General features: G+C 34.0%; 2 protein-coding genes and 1 non-coding gene across 4 annotated transcripts; 1 reads left to right on the top strand and 2 right to left on the bottom strand.

Moving 5' to 3' along the window:
• The first annotated feature begins 4,510 nt into the window (after positions 1 to 4,510).
• On the top strand, positions 4,511 to 4,583 carry Trnar-ccu (transfer RNA arginine (anticodon CCU)). The gene has a single exon. It is a non-coding gene; the product is annotated as a tRNA-Arg (tRNA).
• A 1,442-nt stretch (positions 4,584 to 6,025) lies between these two features.
• Positions 6,026 to 9,629, bottom strand: LOC105329094 (casein kinase II subunit beta). Its single transcript, XM_011430257.4, has 7 exons — positions 9,501 to 9,629; positions 8,339 to 8,414; positions 7,847 to 7,949; positions 7,564 to 7,679; positions 7,373 to 7,448; positions 7,059 to 7,248; positions 6,026 to 6,561 (listed from the first exon to the last, which is right to left on the bottom strand). The coding sequence occupies exons 2-7, from the start codon at positions 8,408 to 8,410 to the stop codon at positions 6,456 to 6,458; spliced, it is 663 nt and encodes a 220-aa protein (XP_011428559.1). The 5' UTR covers positions 8,411 to 8,414; positions 9,501 to 9,629; the 3' UTR covers positions 6,026 to 6,455.
• Positions 9,630 to 10,584: 955 nt separating this feature from the next.
• On the bottom strand, positions 10,585 to 18,077 carry LOC105329093 (sodium- and chloride-dependent glycine transporter 2). 2 transcript variants are annotated; one of them, XM_011430256.4, is made up of 15 exons: positions 17,920 to 18,077; positions 15,745 to 15,865; positions 15,479 to 15,610; positions 15,144 to 15,365; positions 14,283 to 14,427; positions 13,944 to 14,082; positions 13,389 to 13,523; positions 13,157 to 13,260; positions 12,806 to 12,930; positions 12,546 to 12,658; positions 12,230 to 12,361; positions 11,851 to 11,950; positions 11,338 to 11,438; positions 11,053 to 11,205; positions 10,585 to 10,955 (listed from the first exon to the last, which is right to left on the bottom strand). In XM_011430256.4, the coding sequence occupies exons 1-15, from the start codon at positions 17,926 to 17,928 to the stop codon at positions 10,761 to 10,763; spliced, it is 1,926 nt and encodes a 641-aa protein (XP_011428558.2). In that variant the 5' UTR covers positions 17,929 to 18,077; the 3' UTR covers positions 10,585 to 10,760. The 2 variants fall into 2 exon arrangements, with proteins under 2 accessions (XP_011428558.2, XP_034299918.2); XM_034444027.2 differs by lacking the exon at positions 17,920 to 18,077 and adding an exon at positions 16,253 to 16,282.
• Positions 18,078 to 18,423: the final 346 nt, after the last annotated feature.

The following is an 18,423-nucleotide window of genomic DNA, read 5'->3' as shown; positions in this document are numbered from 1 at the left end:
GAAAATGGGATACTATTCAAGTTAACCATTAAGCAAAGTATAGCTTGGTTGAAATTTAAATTCTTTGCATAAAAATGACAATATACAGGTAAATTCATATGTTCAAGCATATGTATACGACATGAAAAAGAAAATCACAGATAAAATCCAAGCAATCTCACAACCTTAACTCAATGACACAAATCACATGATATGTTTGTAGATATATGTAATTTTTGCAGATTCATAAAAAAATCTGTGGATTTGTATAAATAGATTGATTGCTACAGCAACAGTTCAATAATACATGTACTTTTTTTTTACAAATCTACAAAAACATACCAACATTAACCTCAACATTACAGGTACAGTGTTGTACATGTATTCCATGTGTATGTTTGGTAGCCTCAGCTCTCAAGACATTTATTGTCAAATTCAACAGACAAACAGCTATTTATGTTTCTGCAGATATGACGACATACTTTATATGTAAATGTACCTTGTGCAAACCATGCAAAAAAAATTACATACAACCTTAAAATAAGTGCACAGCCTTTTTCTTCGACAGGAACAATATTTCTTACTCAGTATCAGTAAAATCTATCATTTATAGTTGAATCATTATGCTGTTCAGGATTTCATAGCTGGTTAATTAAAAACATGAATCACAAATTATGTGGGGTTTTTTTTCTTTTAAACTTTGGTGGCAAATTTCTTGTTGCAATATATACATGTAGACAATAATGATTAGACCATCATAGTTACATTAACAAAAAGTAGCCATTGCTTATTAATAAGCTAGCAATCAATTATCATGACTTTGTAATATATACAACACTGATAGTGAGGTCAGTAGTATGAGCAGCTTCATTGACACAAAAAGTCCCTGGGAGCTGTTGCAGTAGTCTGAGTTACAGGCACAAATGTACACAGATATACCATTGTAACTCCCATCCCAACAACTATCTTTGGTCTGGGGATCACATCCTCTGGTAATCTCAACTGTCCTTACTCCTGAGATGTCTAAAAATATGTCATAAATTACACTTAGTATACACAAATTAAAGCATGTAGATTGTTGATGGTTTTTTTGCTTCAAGTGTTTATTCTTTTTATATTTATATAAAAGTTTATTGAATGAAAGAGAACAACTGTTTACCCTGTATTATAGAATATGAGCCGGTGTTGTATAGCAGTTTTTCCCCCATGGTAGCTTTTCCCCCCGGAAAACCTACTATATAGTAGCCTTTCCCCCCGGGGGGAAAAGCTACTATATAGTAGCTTTTCCCCCATAGTAGGGTTTCTCCCTCACGTTTTTGGTTCAGATTTTATAAAAAATATTTATGGAAATCCAGTTGCATACATGTATATCTGCATTCATCTGTACAGGTTAAGTTTCGTTTTGCCGATTTATTATTTTTATAGACAATGCTGAAAGTTGAACATGTGTGTAATGGAATTACACATAGAACTTAATTTAGGTAATTTATTGAAAAAAGTTTTACAAGTTCTGAAATTGTATTAAACGAGAATGTTTTAAGAATTTCTTGATAAATCTATCAGACTGTTTGTCTGTTTGTGAGAATTTCATCCAGGCTAAACCTCCGTTTTAGAGGAAAATTGTTTCCGATGTTTCAGAGCCCGATTCTTAAAATCCTTTTATAATAATTATAGTGCATATTCTTTAGGGTCCAATGTCTCATAAACTAGAGATGACCATATTACCATATTTTTATAGTGGCAGTGGTTTACCACTTGAAGATGACTCTGAAAATTTCAGCCCTCAGGGTAGTGGCCCTTGATGTTTCAGGGCCCTATGTTTAAAACCCCATTATAATGATTGAATAGTGTTCTATAAGTGGGGACCCGAATCTCAAATTCTAGAGATGACCAATTAACCATATTTTCACAGTGGTAGTGGTATACCACTAGTAGATGTCACCAAAAATTTAAGCCCCCATGCAGGGTAGGAGCCTTTGTTGTTTTCGAGCCCGATGTTTGAAATCCAGTCATAAAGAATATGTATTTTTAGGGCCCCATATCTCAAAAACTCTAGATAACCACATGCACATATTTTTACGGTCATTTAAAAGTAAAAACATCATTTAAAAATACACAATCACTCATATATTTCTTTATCAAAATGATTGAAAATTACATTTAATTCTGCTGCTTTTTTTTTAAATTTACGAACAAAATTTTTTAAAAAGGTACCCGGGAAAAATTCATTATTCTTCAAAACATTTAATCAATTCATAAGATGACTAATGATATAATAAATAATTAGATAAATAAATCAATGAAAAGGAGAAACCGAAAATCAAAAATAAATAACCAACCTAAGCGCATATACGACTTTTTTACTTGTTAGTTGATTAGAAGAACAAGCTTATATTTAAAAAAAAGTCAGCTCATCACAATATATGTGTTGGTTGTTTTGGGGGTTTTTTTTGTTTTTTTAATTACCCTTGTTTAATTGTTCGTAGAAATAATATGGTACACAAGTAAATTTTAATTGCAAAAATATGAAACAAATTATTATAGTATAAATTTTTAGGTAATTGAATCGTATATCTTGATTTATATGGCATCGATTTCAAAATTGTATATTTATAAATCAAGTTGCAAACATAAAAGTGGAATAATTTGCAAATGGTGAGTGACAATATAAACATAAAGTTAGTTCAGGCTCCATTTCACATTTTCCAAAGTAACCAGCAAAGATACCGACATTGTTCTGGTTGTGAAGACATTTCTTTGTTTTTTAAAATGTTTACATCATAATTTCTCGCGTTTCGTAGAAATGTGCTTAAAAATATGAATATGCGTAACTTTAAAACGAAATTGTAAACACTAACTTTACACATGCTTTTAATACATAATTAAAATACCCCTCACCCATGATTTCGAACCCCATCAATCAAAGTAAAACTAAAACATTTCAGTTTCTCGTTATATCATTGCACCCTGTCTCCCGTTTGATATTTAGAAGAAGAAATATATTATAATTGTTTTTAAGCTTATTCATTGATGGTAATACATTGGAAAATTAAATTTCCAAACCGGCGTTTTTTCACTCAAATGTGTTCTCACGTGTTCATAACGTCGAAGTCAAAACTGTAGATAAGCATCCATTAGATGAAAAAGATTCCAGGTATTCCGAAATCCGTGTAAAAGGGGTTCCAAAAAGGTGTGAGAACAGGTGAAATAAACGATGATGACATATGCATGTTATGAAGGCGCATGCCTTAGTTCATATTTGGGGTTGAAAAAAATAAATGCCATGATTATCCTTTTTTGTGAGAAATTAATATCATATCAGTTATTGCAAATTATTGTCACGAATGGTCCGCAATAACGATGGCCGGAAAGTAAAAATGGGGGGAAAATCCACTATATAGTAGGTTTTCCGTGGGGGTAATCTGGCTATAAAAAGGGGGAAAGCCCACTATATAGTCAGCTTTCCGTGGGAGAAAAACTGCTATATAGCCATTTTTCCGGGGGGAAGAACTGCTATATAGCCATTTTTCCGGGGGGAAAGATGGCTAGGGGGAAAAGGCACTATATAACACCGGTCCTATGATATCGCGGCAGTTAAATCATTTAGTCGAAAAATCTATCAATGCGGAAATATTTCCAGAAACTAATGTTATTGTGAGTTTCCTCTATTATATACCTCAGTGATGTTCAGCGTGCCTATGTTTACTTTGTCTAAAAATATTCCGACATCAAATGTCAATTTCAGCGCGTGCTACTATACGTAAACAGAAATACCGCGATACCATAGAACCCAAGATATGATAGGAAAGAAGTATACATATTAGTCCACTTGAAACTTTACACTAGAGGTAATTTTTAAAAGCTCTCTCTCTCTTTTTCTCCCTCTCTCACACATACATAAATAAAGTAAAATAAAAAAAATATCCATGGGTATTTTGAAAGAACTCATGAAACAACACACTGTCTGCGTACCTCGAATTCCTCTTCTCTTGACGCACGAACCCTGACATTGGAGAGCGTCTGTTGTTGTAAAAGCGAATGCATCGCCACATCGTGAATCATGGGTTGTTGAACAACTAAAACAGCGGACAAATGCCTCACCTGTGAGTACAAGGATAGGAAGCATTATGATCATGTACATAAGAATTTGGAGAAAAAATTATAAACAAAACAATAGACATGTTCAGACAGTAAATACAGTAGATTACAGCCATTGGCCATGATCAATGTAATGTACTTACATGACGGTATAAGGAAAAGCAGTAAGCCTAAACCTACAGCCAAAGTTTTCATGATTTTGTCAAACACTTCCTATCACATGACTATTGCTACCTTCGCATGCAAAAGAGCTTTGACCTTTATTTATGATTTTTTTGCTTTTATGAGACATGTTTCATTGAAACATTTCCAAAATTGCAAATGCCATGAAAAGGTTAGTACGCTGAAAATCATAATAAATCTGTTAAAAAGTAAAATCAATTGCATATAACATAACATTAGTCTATACCTTATAATCTTCCTCCCTACCGATGCCTCCGTGGCCTAATGGATAAGGCACCGGCCTCCTAAGCCGGGGATTGCGGGTTCGAGTCCCGTCGGAGGTGGTTTTTACTTTTTTTTCTCTCTCCTCAGGATATACAATTAATAGAAGAAAAAGGTTTTTCGTAGAATATATTACGATATCAGTTCTAAACATAACTACATAAAAATATTTACTCTCATAAAGAAAACTTCTCTTCAATATAGGACAATATATAACTACTGCACGAGTCTCCAAAATTTTTAATCTGCTCCTGAAATTTCCTAATGGCTCATAATCAGCATCATAGTCCATCATGTATATAATTATCAAATAGACGATGCATCATCCATTCTAGATTGGTAAAGATTGGATCAGCAATAGCTTACATGTACCCTGCAAGACCATCACAGAGCACCTGCTACAAAAAAATTTAACAGCACTATACTATAACAAATCCTATGGTTAAGATCTAACACCCAAGTCTTTAAAAAGCATAACAAGGCACAAGATTACCCTCCAGCTCTAAGTTTGGGAAGATAGGACCAGACTCAGTAAACAGCTTATATTCGCATGGCCTTCAATGGGCACCTCCTCCAAAATCTTAAACTTCCGCATCTGCTTATGGATTGGACCAGCAATAACTTAGGTATGGAACCCACAGTGGCCAAGCCCATTTTAACATTAATTTCAATGTAACCATATATAAATTAAATAAATTTAATAAATTTATTTATGGTTACATTGAAATGAATGTTAATAAGGGCTTGGCCCCTGTGATGGAACCTACTCCTAAACCTTTAAGTGGACACAGATGCTATGCCAAGGGTATAGCATAAGCTTCTGACTTCTTTTTGGTGAGATAAAAATTTATGTTTGGGGCAAAACTTTCATTTTGTTATTTGAACATACTGGTACATTGTTGAGGTACATATAGTGATTTCATAATACTGTGTTGAGCAGTATCCAGATATGCAGAATATCACCATTAATGTTTACTGTATTTGAAGCATTTTTTGTGAATAAGAAGTTAAATACCTGCACCCAGTTATCAATTTCTGTGAGCAAGTGGCTCTTCAGTTTATCTGGAAGTCCAATACACAGATAGCCAAGTTATTTGCTTCTTTGATTTTAACACAAATTTGTTTGTACATGTAATAGCACTCTCGCATCATAATCATGAATATTGTAAACCAACTGTCATTCATACAATTTAATTTCATGTTTTACTCGCGATAAACTGATTTGCAGCGGATAATTTTCACGATCAAGCCCTATCCATACCCATGTTATTTATAATCATATGGCACATGAATAAAATTTGGTTAATAGTTTATATTTAGAGCTAAACAAGATAATTGACTTAATGAAATAGAAAAACCAAATATTTGGACCTGTCAGCAACTTGCACAAACCTGAATGAATTCTTTAAATAAATCTACCGTATAAAATGTTTTATAACATTTATCTCACGTTATTTTAATATTTATGCTAAAAAAATAAAATCCAAATTACAAAAAAGATCAATTAATTGTAGCACTTTTATTTCAACATAAAAAATACATGTATTAAAATGAGAGTAATAATGGGCAAAACTATCAAAAACAATTTTTTAAGCACAAAAATCTTGCAGGTCTGAGTGGGGTTGTCTTTTCCTGTTTGTGCTGATAAGACAGCGTGAGATGCAACATAGAAACTGTAGTATATGTCTGACTGTTTTACACTTACAGTAAAACAGTACAACTTAACGATGCATGAAATTAGTTAATTATGATTTTGTTAACGTAAGTATTCAAAATTATCTTAAAATGTTATTTAACCCTGAATTTTGTAAACAAACAAACAGCACATGACCAACTACAGAATATAGGACATTTAATCTCGGCTGAAAGGACAGCCCTGGATATTTAGTGAGAGAGATTAATACAACGTCTTTGCTCCTAATGGGATCTCTGCTTCATCGTTTTCCACTACTGTGAGACATTCTCATTGGCATTTTGAAGTTAGATGCCGCTTGATATTGTAGATTGTAAGCCAAAGGATGAATCTTAAAACCATACAACCTGAAATAGAACAACAGTTTTTTAGAAACTGCTTAATCACCTTATTTGTGGCAATAATTCTCGAAGTAGTAAAATTTGGAGATCTAAAATTACTGCAATGTTTTATATGTTTCCTAATGGTTATAAATAAGGGTTCCAGAAGTAAAATCTTTACATTGACGGTTGCAGGATATACAGAGACAATGAAGTTGTCAGTTTATTTTGCCTCCAAATTCTCTCAGTTCCCTTATGAACCTTTGAAAGTGAATGATAGTGGATTTGTGGTGAACTTTAATCATCACAATTCTCATTTTGAAGACGATGAAGGCAGGATAAATATTTATAAGGCAAGCAAGGTGACAATATCTGTAGAAGCATCAAAATTGGTAAAGATATGATCTTTATAAGAAAAATATTAGCACACAATCTTTTAGTAATAAATGTGATGCTCATTTTCTCCTCTTTGTCAATCAATTTTTTTTTTATGAAAAACTACAATTATCAACTAATGAGCTCACCTGGCTACAAATTGATTGGCTGGGCGTTTAGGTCTGTACTCGGGATGAACCATAAACAACATGTGAGGGAAACCCGTCCCAAAGTAAGCCCCGTCAGTGTGGTGATGGCGGGAGGATTTAGGGGTGTACACATCCTGACATTTAGGACAATACAGCTTCACCATAGCTTCTCCTGGGACATCAGACAAACCTATGCAGCAAAAAGATCATCTTATCATTAGCAATTCATCATTAATCAACTGTTTTAATGAATTTACATGTGTAACAAGTAAAACTTCATTATGTCAATAAGAAATGGAAGCAGATGTCTTTACCTATTGGAAGCATGCATTGATTTTCACAGTACACTCTTGGACAAGCTCCAAAATCTCCCTGTTGCCATTTCTCAATCTACAAAAGTCATAAGCACATAAATATAGCATTTGCTGTTGATAACTACAGTAAACTACTACTTAGTATGTTCATGAAATTTAGTTAACATGCTCCAAAGCCATTTATTCCCCACCATTTGGGCTATTCCTCTGTTTGTCATGATGTACCGAGCATGGATCAAGCCATACAACATCTCAGCTGCTTGTTCAATCAGATCACTTTGATTGGGGTTATCTTCCAGCTCATCATCTGAAAATCATCACACACATTAGCTTTAATGGAATGATTTGGACATGACAGAGTCTGTTACAAGGTTTTAAATACATATTTTGCATAAAAATGTCCATGAGTACATTAAAATCTATACATGTACTTAGGTACATACTAGTTTAGTAATGATCATATTGAACTATTACCTGGTTCTAGGTCCAGAATCATGTCCAAGGCCTGTCTGTAGTGTGGCACTTGCTCATTGAGGCCAGTTAAATTGAACTTATCCTGGATATAATCCTCATCGACCTATACCACACAAATACAAAGTTGCATGCTGAAAATGCTGTAAAATTACACATAATTTATGAAACAAAATATTATAATTATTGAAAACGCAAGAGTAAAATACAAAATATGGTATATTTTGTACATCCTTATCATTTTTTATATTCAAGAATCCTAGAATAAAACCAAGTTATATAATTTCAATTATTTTGTTTACAAGATCATGTTCAGTTTATTTACTCAGACCACACTTAAGATGGTACATTTTATATAATGTAAGAAATAACGTCAGCAGAAAATGTGATACAATACAAAAAGGAAATACAAGAATAGTGACATGTATACATAAAAGATTTTACACAAACTTCAAGAAGTAAGATAATTATTTCATTAGTGTAGCATCTAATTACCTCACAAAAGAATTCATTTCCTCTCAGTCCACAAAACCATGAAATCCACGACACTTCTTCTGAGCTGCTCATGATTCTAGAATTCAGAAATCAAAATTTATGAATTAAATCACAATTAATCTGGTGATCGAATATCTGTATAACTGGATGAAGTATTGTCTTGAATATAGATTGTAATGATAATGAAATATCTGCAGATTTCTTTTTTTGAATATGTGGGAAATTCTCATTTATCGAAAATGTACCAGTATGTTTTTTACAATTTTTTGGTGCAAATTGCGAGATGCATCCGAGAGTGAAGTGTCCCAAACTCTCAGTACCTTTCAGCTGTTATCCCAAACCAAAGTTCAAATCATTATGGAAACTACTTTCCCTTTTAGATGCCTTACTTTTGATATCTTAATCCAAAAGCATAACACCATCACACATTGCGGTAGTGATTTGGCTCTGCTTGATATTTAGAATAACGTCTTTGGTGAATCTCGAGGCACTGCTTCATCATTCATGCTTCTGTCCAAAATTTGGTTGCTTGTGCAGTTTAAATCATCATATTAGTATGTCTTACCCACATACTTTTGCAGCTCAAGTAAGTCTTCTCATATGTCATTACTCATTTAATTACAATAATTCCTTAGATGGCTAACTGAGCTGCAAAATTGAAGCAGCCAAGACATACAAATACAGTAATATGATTTTAACCACAACTAGCAACGGCTTTCAATTTTGTTAAAAGCATTAGTCCAAATATCAAGTTAAGCCAAATCCCTCTTGAGATTACATCACTGCTGATTATATTTTCTGTGATTTACTGATTTATAGGTGGATATTTTTTCAATCCTCAATTTTAGTCAACATCATAAACAAGTTCAATGACAGTCACAGAGCAAGAGGTTCTAATGAAAAATTGGTTGCAATACTGAAATTAGCGTGAAGAGATACATGGACATCTAATCAACTAAACAGTAGTTCTGAGGCTTATTCTGTTTATCCAAAAACTACACAGTGCACTGATCCTACACCGGCAAGACGAATATAGATTCATTTGTGGGCTTTCCGTCTCTTTATTCCTAAATACATATGTTTACTTGAATACGTGATGAATAAAATTTATCTTATTTAATGTATTACACCTTTTGACAAGTACTTAAGACGTAAATCGTACCTTTGTGGCAGACAGTACCCCTATCCCCCTTACGGCTTTGGCTTTCTTTTCCGCACATGCGCTAAATTTTTATAATGATAAAGTCGGAAACAAACAACTCAGGTGAATCCGAAATACTTAGTAAAAGCTGTGGTTGGCCCGGTTCCGACGCCTGATTCTTTGGCAATGCTATTTTTTTAATTTACAAATATATTTTTTAACTGGCCACGACACTTATTAGTGAATGTTGTTAATAAAAGACTCTCTCTCTCTCTCTCTCTCTCTCTCTCTCTCTCTCTCTCTCTCTCTCTCTCTCTCTCTCTCTCTCTCTCTCTCTCTCTCTCTCTCTCTCTCGTAGTCGGCTATTTATTGTATCTATTTAAGACTTATTTCAATATATTTACATTTTCCACTGTCTTTGTTAAATAGTAACACAACGAATCGGTTTTGCAATGTATTGTCAAATACATTTCATCAATAGCCTAATTATTTTAATATTTACTGAATTGTACAATTGTTGAAAATCATATAAGTAATAATAAATCATTTTTTGAAATATGGAGGTGATCAAATACGGTCATAAAACCGAAATGGCTTTATGAACACCTAGCTTATTATAATACTCAAATATTCACAATACTCAAAGAATGATTCCTTACCCCCCCCCCCCCCCTCCCCCTCCTTTTTTTGCTTACACTTCTATTTATAAGCCCTCGTTATCATGCAACATTTTATAAAAATCTATAGCCAAATAAATTGCATGTAAAGGACTGGACATTATTATAATTTCTTCAGTTATACTTTGAAGTTTCTGCGATAATTTTTCTACACGTAATCAGTCACACGACGAAAAAAATGATACTTTATGTTGATCTACTCATTACAAAGTAAATGTTGTTCACATATGTTGCAAATTAAAAAATTCTAAGTGAGTGTGAACCTGCTGATAATGTTATTCCTTGTCAAACAACATATAACATGTTAACATGAAAACGCATTGCAAAGTGTTTATTTTCTTTTGGCAAAAAAATGCAAAGAAAAAACTTCGAAGTTGGTTTATTTCATAAAAGAAAACTAATAGAAACGTGAAACAAAACAAAATGACCAATAATATTCTGTTTAATCTGTTACAAAAAACATGAATGCAACTTCAAACAAGAAGTACATGAATTTAATATATCACAGTTACAAGTTCAGTATTGCTGTCTGTTCATATGATAAATTTTCTCATTTTTTATTTGAAAGTGTTTCAATACAAAGTATCATTGAAATGTACGCCGTCTAAAATTGCACAGTGATGGAGTCACCATTAGTAACACCGTTTTTCTTCTTCATTTCTATCCCATTTTCAAGATTTGCTTCCTTCTCATCTGCTTCAAAACCTTTATTATCTTGTCCTATCGCATATCTCCCCTTTTTATTCTCATCAAGTGCCGGTCCCCAGTTATCTTGAGGTGTTGTTGCATTCTTGAAACCCTGAAGGAGACAATCAATCAATCAACAATTAATCGATCGAACATTAAAGATATGTCTAAACTAAAATCAAAATTGAAAAGCAATGCATAGTTTTTACCCCATATCTGATTATTTGAATGATTGCAGTCCCAAAAAGGAAGACGAGAGGTAGAGCCACCAAGCCCCAGCCACAGTTCTGTGCCCACTGCTCAAACTGATAGTCCTCGTAATGTGATGGGGAGAAACGTATAGCACTGGCTATCAGAACACCCTTCAAACAATAGAAAAGATACACAGTCTAAACGTATACATAGAGATCACTGAATCGGTATAATTAAAGTAATCTCTAATGAATGGTAAACTTCTTGGACAGTGAATCTATGAATGTACTCTTCATACTTACGACAATGAATATTGGGGCTATGACGGTCCATGTTGCGATCCAATAGATGTTAGGCTTAAAGCCCAACATTATCTCAATGTCTTCTGAAAATCTTCGCCAGCCTTCAAAATAAACCAATATAAAATGAACTAGTGTAAATTCTAGGATGATTGGATTAAGGTAGCAATTCAACAACATTTTAAAATAATAAAATATACTAGTACAGTGTACATGTATATAAATTATTGAATAATTAATCTTGTGTAGAAAATGAATGCTATTGTAATCTGCTACAGGAAATATAGTCTGAAACAAATGTATCTGACATTTTCCCGGCCTTCTTAACGATTTTGTTATTTTACTTCTCAGGAAAACCGGCAGGTCAAATATCAAAATCGTTAAAAAGCCAGGAAAACACCAGATATTTCGGACTACAGGAAATAAAGAATATCTGTCTGTAAGTCTATCTGTATTTGTATTACTCCTTTAAAAAGACCATTGCTCATAAGTTCCATATTGTATGCAAACACTGACCGTAAAACCAGGCTATGCCTGTCACCTCACAGAAACAGACAAACAGCAGAGAGTAGCTCCCCGAATAGGCGTCCATCAGTGTCAGAACGTATATCCCACCCTTCAAAAGAAATTGACGTAACCCTTTGTCGTTCCATTTTAAAACACAGAAGAAAGCATTAATTAATTGCAAGGTATTCATGGAAGTATGGAATATAGTAACATTGACATTCAAATTATTTATGAAAAAATGTAACTTATGTCAAAATAGACAAAACAAACCTAGAATTTATCACAGATGGGAAATATTTTATCATTTAAAGAATGTTCGTTTCTTTTCATCCGGAGACATTTAATAGCATTTTTGACATAATAATGTTGTATGTTGAGATAAGCCTACATTGGTCACTAAAGCCAGTCCTGCAAAGAACAGAAGGAGGCAGACGACAAATGTCAGGATGCTCTTGTGTCTGCGGAGAACGCCGGGATACTCGTCGGCCAGCGCCGAAATGATGGCTTCCACCATCGCGAACTGTAATGAATAAATACATTAATTTACCCGTATAATATAAAGCACTTAATTAAATTTCAGTAAAAAGAAATAAACCTAAAGTTAACGTTATCAGTACGCAATTTGAAAGACCTGATTGATTCAATCAATATTATATTTTAGTTACAATACTGATAAGTTTGGTTTCTGATTATTGTTTAATTACCATGCTGGATAGTCCTAAAAGAATTAGCATGAAGAAGAAGAGAAAGGCCCAGATTGGTGGGTAGGGCATTCTGGCAATTGCTTCTGGGTAAGCTACAAACACTAGTCCAGGGCCTAAAAAGTAAAATGTAATGCACGTGAAAACAAAAATTGACATTAAATACAAACGAAATATCTCTTACACGTAATTGCTATGATTTTTTTATTTCAATATAAAATTCATGATTTTCGAGTATTTATGCTATCGATTAAACATCTGACCATCAGCCGCTACTTCTTGCACTGGTCTGTTTGTGACCTCGGACATGAACCCAAGGACGGAGAAAATCGCAAGTCCGGCAAACACGCTGGTCCCGCAGTTAATGACCGCAACCAAAATGGAGTCTCTATAATTAAATATGGAAAAACTTTAAGAAACAACACAGAAATAAATTCTCTTTAATTCCCCTTCAAAAAATACAACAAAGCGTGTATTCAGTTTTGTCATTTACGTAAAGGTTCTATACTAATAGCAAAATTGATGTTTTTCAACATTTTAAACATATATATTTTCTAAACCCATTCTTTTGTACATCATTATAAGCTTTATGGCATAATTCTGATAGGCCTTGCCTGTAACAGTTGTTGTGGAAGGGGTTGTAGCTGGACATCGTGATCAGGCTGCCAAAGGCTGGCCCCAGGGAGTAGAATATCTGAGAGGCCGCATCCGTCCACACCTAGTCAGAGTTAATCACTGGTCATTCGCAAAAATTAAGCCGTAGCGAATAAAAGAACCAAAAACGTTATCGCAATGGCGCAGTTTATATTTTTCAATGTGTAAAATCTGAAAATAGCTTATTTTTACCCTAGGATCTGCAAGTTTGTCAAACTTTGGGACAAGGTAAAATTCTAAGCCCTTCTCGTAACCGTCCAGGGTAACTCCTCGCACAAGTAGAATGATCAGGACCAAATAGGGAAACGTTGCCGTGAAATAGATCACCTGAAAAGGTAAGCAGAAGTGACGTCATAAAGGCCAATACCTTCACAACAACAGATCATTAAAGACACGTATAAAAGGTATTTCATATGATGTCTAGGATAGATCACGCAAGAAATAAAACTTGTTTGTAATTTAGACCGAGGAACTAAAACATCAACTGGGGTCTGTAATAAAAAGAAACCTATAAGTCATCTTGAAAAAAAAAAAAATTATTAGTGACCTCTAAAAGCCAAAATTGGGTGTTATATGAAAAGACAAATATTTCATATATGTATATCGTGCAGTGTTACCTTTGTTATGATCCTTTGAAAATTTGAAAAAAAAACCTAAATAAATTCAATCGTTCAAAAAGAAAACAAAATAAAACTATAGGTGAGCATATTTAGGTCGTGCACAGGTGTTACAGAAAACCAGACGAACCTTGCCGGAAGACTTTACACCTTTCTTCAATGCGAAGAAAACAATGAGCCATGCTAACAGAAGGACCGCTACAAGTTTAGGACTTAAATCTCCGATCCCACCAATACCATCAGCCTTGTCCAACCCCAGCACAAAATTACTACAAACACAAAAAAAACACGGTTATTTCAAAGCCCTCTGTACGTATCACGTGATCTAGATCTTCCATCTTGCACTGACCAGGCTGGTTTTTCCATCACTGTAGCAAATTGGAAAAAAAGAAAACCATGCATAAAAAAGTAAGCTGTTGCTTTAACGTTTAAATTGAGAAAGCCAGATGCTTTATTTCATTGTTCGCACCTGAAGTACTCGTCGCTGGGTGTCTTGATCATGTTTTTGTAGCTGCAGTCGCTTAAATTGTTAGAAGTGTAGTTGTAAGTGAGGTCCTCAAATTTCCAGCCCAAGCTATGGAGTTTTGCATCGACACAAGAAGTATTCATGGTACCTGTAGACAAAATATAAATAAACATATCAATTTATAACCTGATTTTTAAAGTAGTATGTTATATCAAACTTAAGCTATTGGTGAACATTCAATATACCAATATCGCTTGGACTCAACAATCATAATCGAATTTATATAATTTTAATGCAAAATATAGTTGCTTCGAGGCTCTTTTTATTCTTATCTTGAGGACCCTGTTTACACTCGCACACTTTTTGATGTTTATAGTGATCCGCGATTTGAATTGTATGACATAATTTGTAATCCAGTCAACAATTCTGAACGTTAGATAAGACCATGTTGAAACGATTGAAATCTTTATCTGCATGTTTTCCTATCTAAATGAACAAACACAATTTCATCTTTTAAATGAATACAATAAAAACGGATACCGCGAACACATTTATAACGAACTCACTCGATCCATAGCCAAACCTTAATCTTGAGATGCATTCGAATGATATTATATAACAAATCAGACAACTGTAGGTCATAGTTGCTTCACAATACTGGAAAGCTTTTCTATCTTTGAATAATATTTCTTTGTAACATACCCATTTAATATCGAATAGAAACTAAAAAAACCTGAATTTCACCTTTATACAGATTTTTTTCAATGCAATAAAACATTTTTTTTATTCGTGTAGCTCTCGATATATAGACTAAACCAAGATTAAAGTGAGTGCGTATTCAATGTATAAAAATTTGGTAGAGACCTAGGGTGACATTTATTTTCTCTGACTCGTTCATCCCCGGGGTTACCCTTTGTGTCTCGGAGCGGCAGTATATGGTGTTCCAGGGGTTTCCACAGGTGGCCCAGGGGACGTTGGTATCCATATTGACTATGGATACTATCAGGTAATACATAGCGTATGCAATTACCACATTGTAGCTAATGGACACCAAAGCCGAAATAATCACGGAGGCAAATCCGATTCCTGCAGAATGCCAAGAAAGACTTTAAAAAAAGAACTTTGACAGAGTACATAAGTATGTGTATAATTTAAATAAATATTACTTTATTTCTACTGTTTAGGTGTCATAAACCTACCTTTGAATAAGGGACATACTCTCCATATAGTTATTGGACCAAGTGATGCAAACTGCCCAAATGCCAATTCCATGAAAAAAGCTGGAAGACCGACTAAAGCGAGGGAAAGGATGTAAGGAATAAGAAAAGCCCCTGAAAGAATAATATCGAAATAATAGCATATCGTTAAACTTTGTTCAGAAAAGAAAGACGATCAATGAACTTTTTTGGATGTCCATTCCCCACATACCGGACTATATTACATGTACATAGTTACAGTAACGTACCGCCGCCATTTCTGTAGCAGAGGTATGGGAATCTCCACACATTTCCCAGCCCCACGGCGTAGCCCACACAGGACAGGAAGAACTCCACCTGGTTTGACCAACCGCCACGGGCCACTTCCTCCTGCAAAGGAGACTATGACGTCACCAATCTCAATCTCTTTAGAAATAACGAAACAGTCATGTCGATCATGTCTTTGAGAATCCTGAGCCTACTTTTTTGTTATGTGTCATGTTAAGCCTGTTTTTAAAATATCTTCACCCCCTACGACACATGGCGGATTGAGTGCTAGTTCACTAGCTTTTACGAATGAATGAAATGTTTGGTATACATGTCGTTTACAACCTAATTTAATATCTGAAAATCACGTTTATCGACGAAATTACTGTACGTGGTCGGAATCAAATCAATTTAAAAACGTTACGTCGGCTGTATGCTTTAGAAAATGTCTAGCAGATACTCTTTATCTTTGCAAAGCAAACAACAATCGACAGCTAAAAAATAGTTTACTAGGTGTATATCCATTTTCTTTTATATTAATGAATCCCAGTAGTATCCGTGGGAAGTCGTGTGGAAATCTTTGAGTAAATTTCCATACATAGTGAATGGGTAACCCAGTTCTGATAAGGTTAATTCTGTTGGTCGGGGTGATGGCAAACGAATTCCAGAGGAGGGAAGGCACTCGCCGTAGATGGGCCACTCGCTCACAACCCTGTCAATCCATCAGTTTGAAGAACAATTAAGAATAACTGGACAGCAACAACTTTTGAATAAGGAATTTGGATATTCACGTTGATTTCTTACAAACGACGATAGCTCTTGTAGTTCCCTTTGTAACATTCCCCTTGGATTTTGCAATGAATGCAAAATTATTTGAAATTATTGGGAAAAAACAGTTTTGTGCTTTGAAAAATTAGATGGCTAAAAATTTCCTCGAAATTGAGTAATTAGGTATCTAATCTTTGGTTTGACGATGCCTAGATATTGACGATGTATATAGAATATGGTTGAATATCATTGACGTTCAGTATTTTCTTTTTTATTCCTAATAAACATTGTTTTCTTATATATCTTTTCAGATCTAGCTTAGGTGCAGGTAATAATTTTTTAACACATCTTGAACACAATTTTTCAAATTCTTCAACCAGAATCTGTAAAATAAAACTGTACAGCTTTTCGAACTGCAAACAAAATTTAATACACTTACTCAAAAACAAAGCGGTCATGCAATTCTAACAAACCATTTCGTTTATACTATAATATAATTGAACCCATGATTAACATGAAATATATAATTCATTAAGGAATTCATTTTAAAAGTCGATTTTAATTTAGAACAAGATGCACTGAATACTTAAACGGCTAATACACCCCCATCGTGTTTACATTTCTCTGGCCATCCCCCTAAACTTGTATGACCCTGAAACACAGATATGGTACCCCCTCCTCGCCCTTTGTGATGAAGGGTCTGTTGCGTGACGTCTGTTTGACAAACACTCCAAGACACTGGTTTTACACAAGGGGCAAGATAATGGACGCCGGGTCGGCGCGCGCTTAAATAAATTCATCGGTGTCCTAGAAAACAATATCTTAATTAAGAATACTCTAAATTTATTTCATATAGAAATAAAAATAAAAACCATGATAATTTAAACATAAAGATATCTGATTCACGTTAAAACAGTGATCATACTGTTATAAGTAATGTTAAATACAAAAATTCAACATTTTTAAATTAAAAATTATATAAAAACAAAACCTTACTCTTAAAAATTGTTTAATTCATTCTCTCTCTCTCTCTCTCTCTCTCTCTCTCTCTCTCTCTCTCTCTCTCTCTCTCTCTCTCTCTCTCTCTCTCTCTCTCTCTCTCTCTCTCTCTCTCTCTAAGTATTATTATGAGAGCGATTCCTTTATGAAACAAAATCATTTACTCCAATAAGCACATAGTTTTTGAAGGAAATTGAAAGACATTATAAATGGTTTATCGATTTTGACGATTTTCTTGCAATAAAATTATTACCAGATACAGAACTATCAATGAATGTTCAAGCGTTACCAAAATATTTCAGAATGGACTGAAAGATACTTAATCCTGTTCGTTTTATAAATTCCTGATGCTCTTACAATTTCTGATAATCGAACCTGTTCGACACAAAGAAATTTCACAGTAGTCTTACCTTAGACATGCTTTTAAAGTTTACTGATTTTGTCTATTTTGTCCGAGGTGGAAGTCGTTATCAGAAGACGGGCAGTCAGTGAAGAAATCGGCCCGGGTGCCAACATGACCCAGCTTCGAGGTCACGTGACGACTGTAATTTCCCCACTGACACTGGGTATATAGTTGCGCAAATTTAGGGGGTTTTATTATATCCATATATATGCAGCAAAACATTGAATTTGCATGAGAACAATATCTATATCAATTTCTTTTTATAAGAATTGGACACTTCATGAATTATGATAGAATTTCCCTTTTCCTAGTTTACTCTTACATAAAATCACTGAAAACTAAAATATCGTATATATAATTTTCTTTCTTTGTGATTTTGTTTTAAAACATTATTTGCATTCTAATCAATATTCAAAATAATCTTGTGTTCGGATACTAGATAAAAAAACCCAACTTGAATATCTGAAAATAAATAGATAAAAAAGCTACTCTTTACTCAAAATACATTTTT

Source organism: Magallana gigas, chromosome 2 (genome assembly GCF_963853765.1).
Source record: "Magallana gigas chromosome 2, xbMagGiga1.1, whole genome shotgun sequence".
NCBI classification, from domain to species: domain Eukaryota; kingdom Metazoa; phylum Mollusca; class Bivalvia; order Ostreida; family Ostreidae; genus Magallana; species Magallana gigas.
The sequence above is the reverse complement of the archived record's forward strand: the minus strand, read 5'-3'. Positions and strand labels throughout refer to the sequence as shown.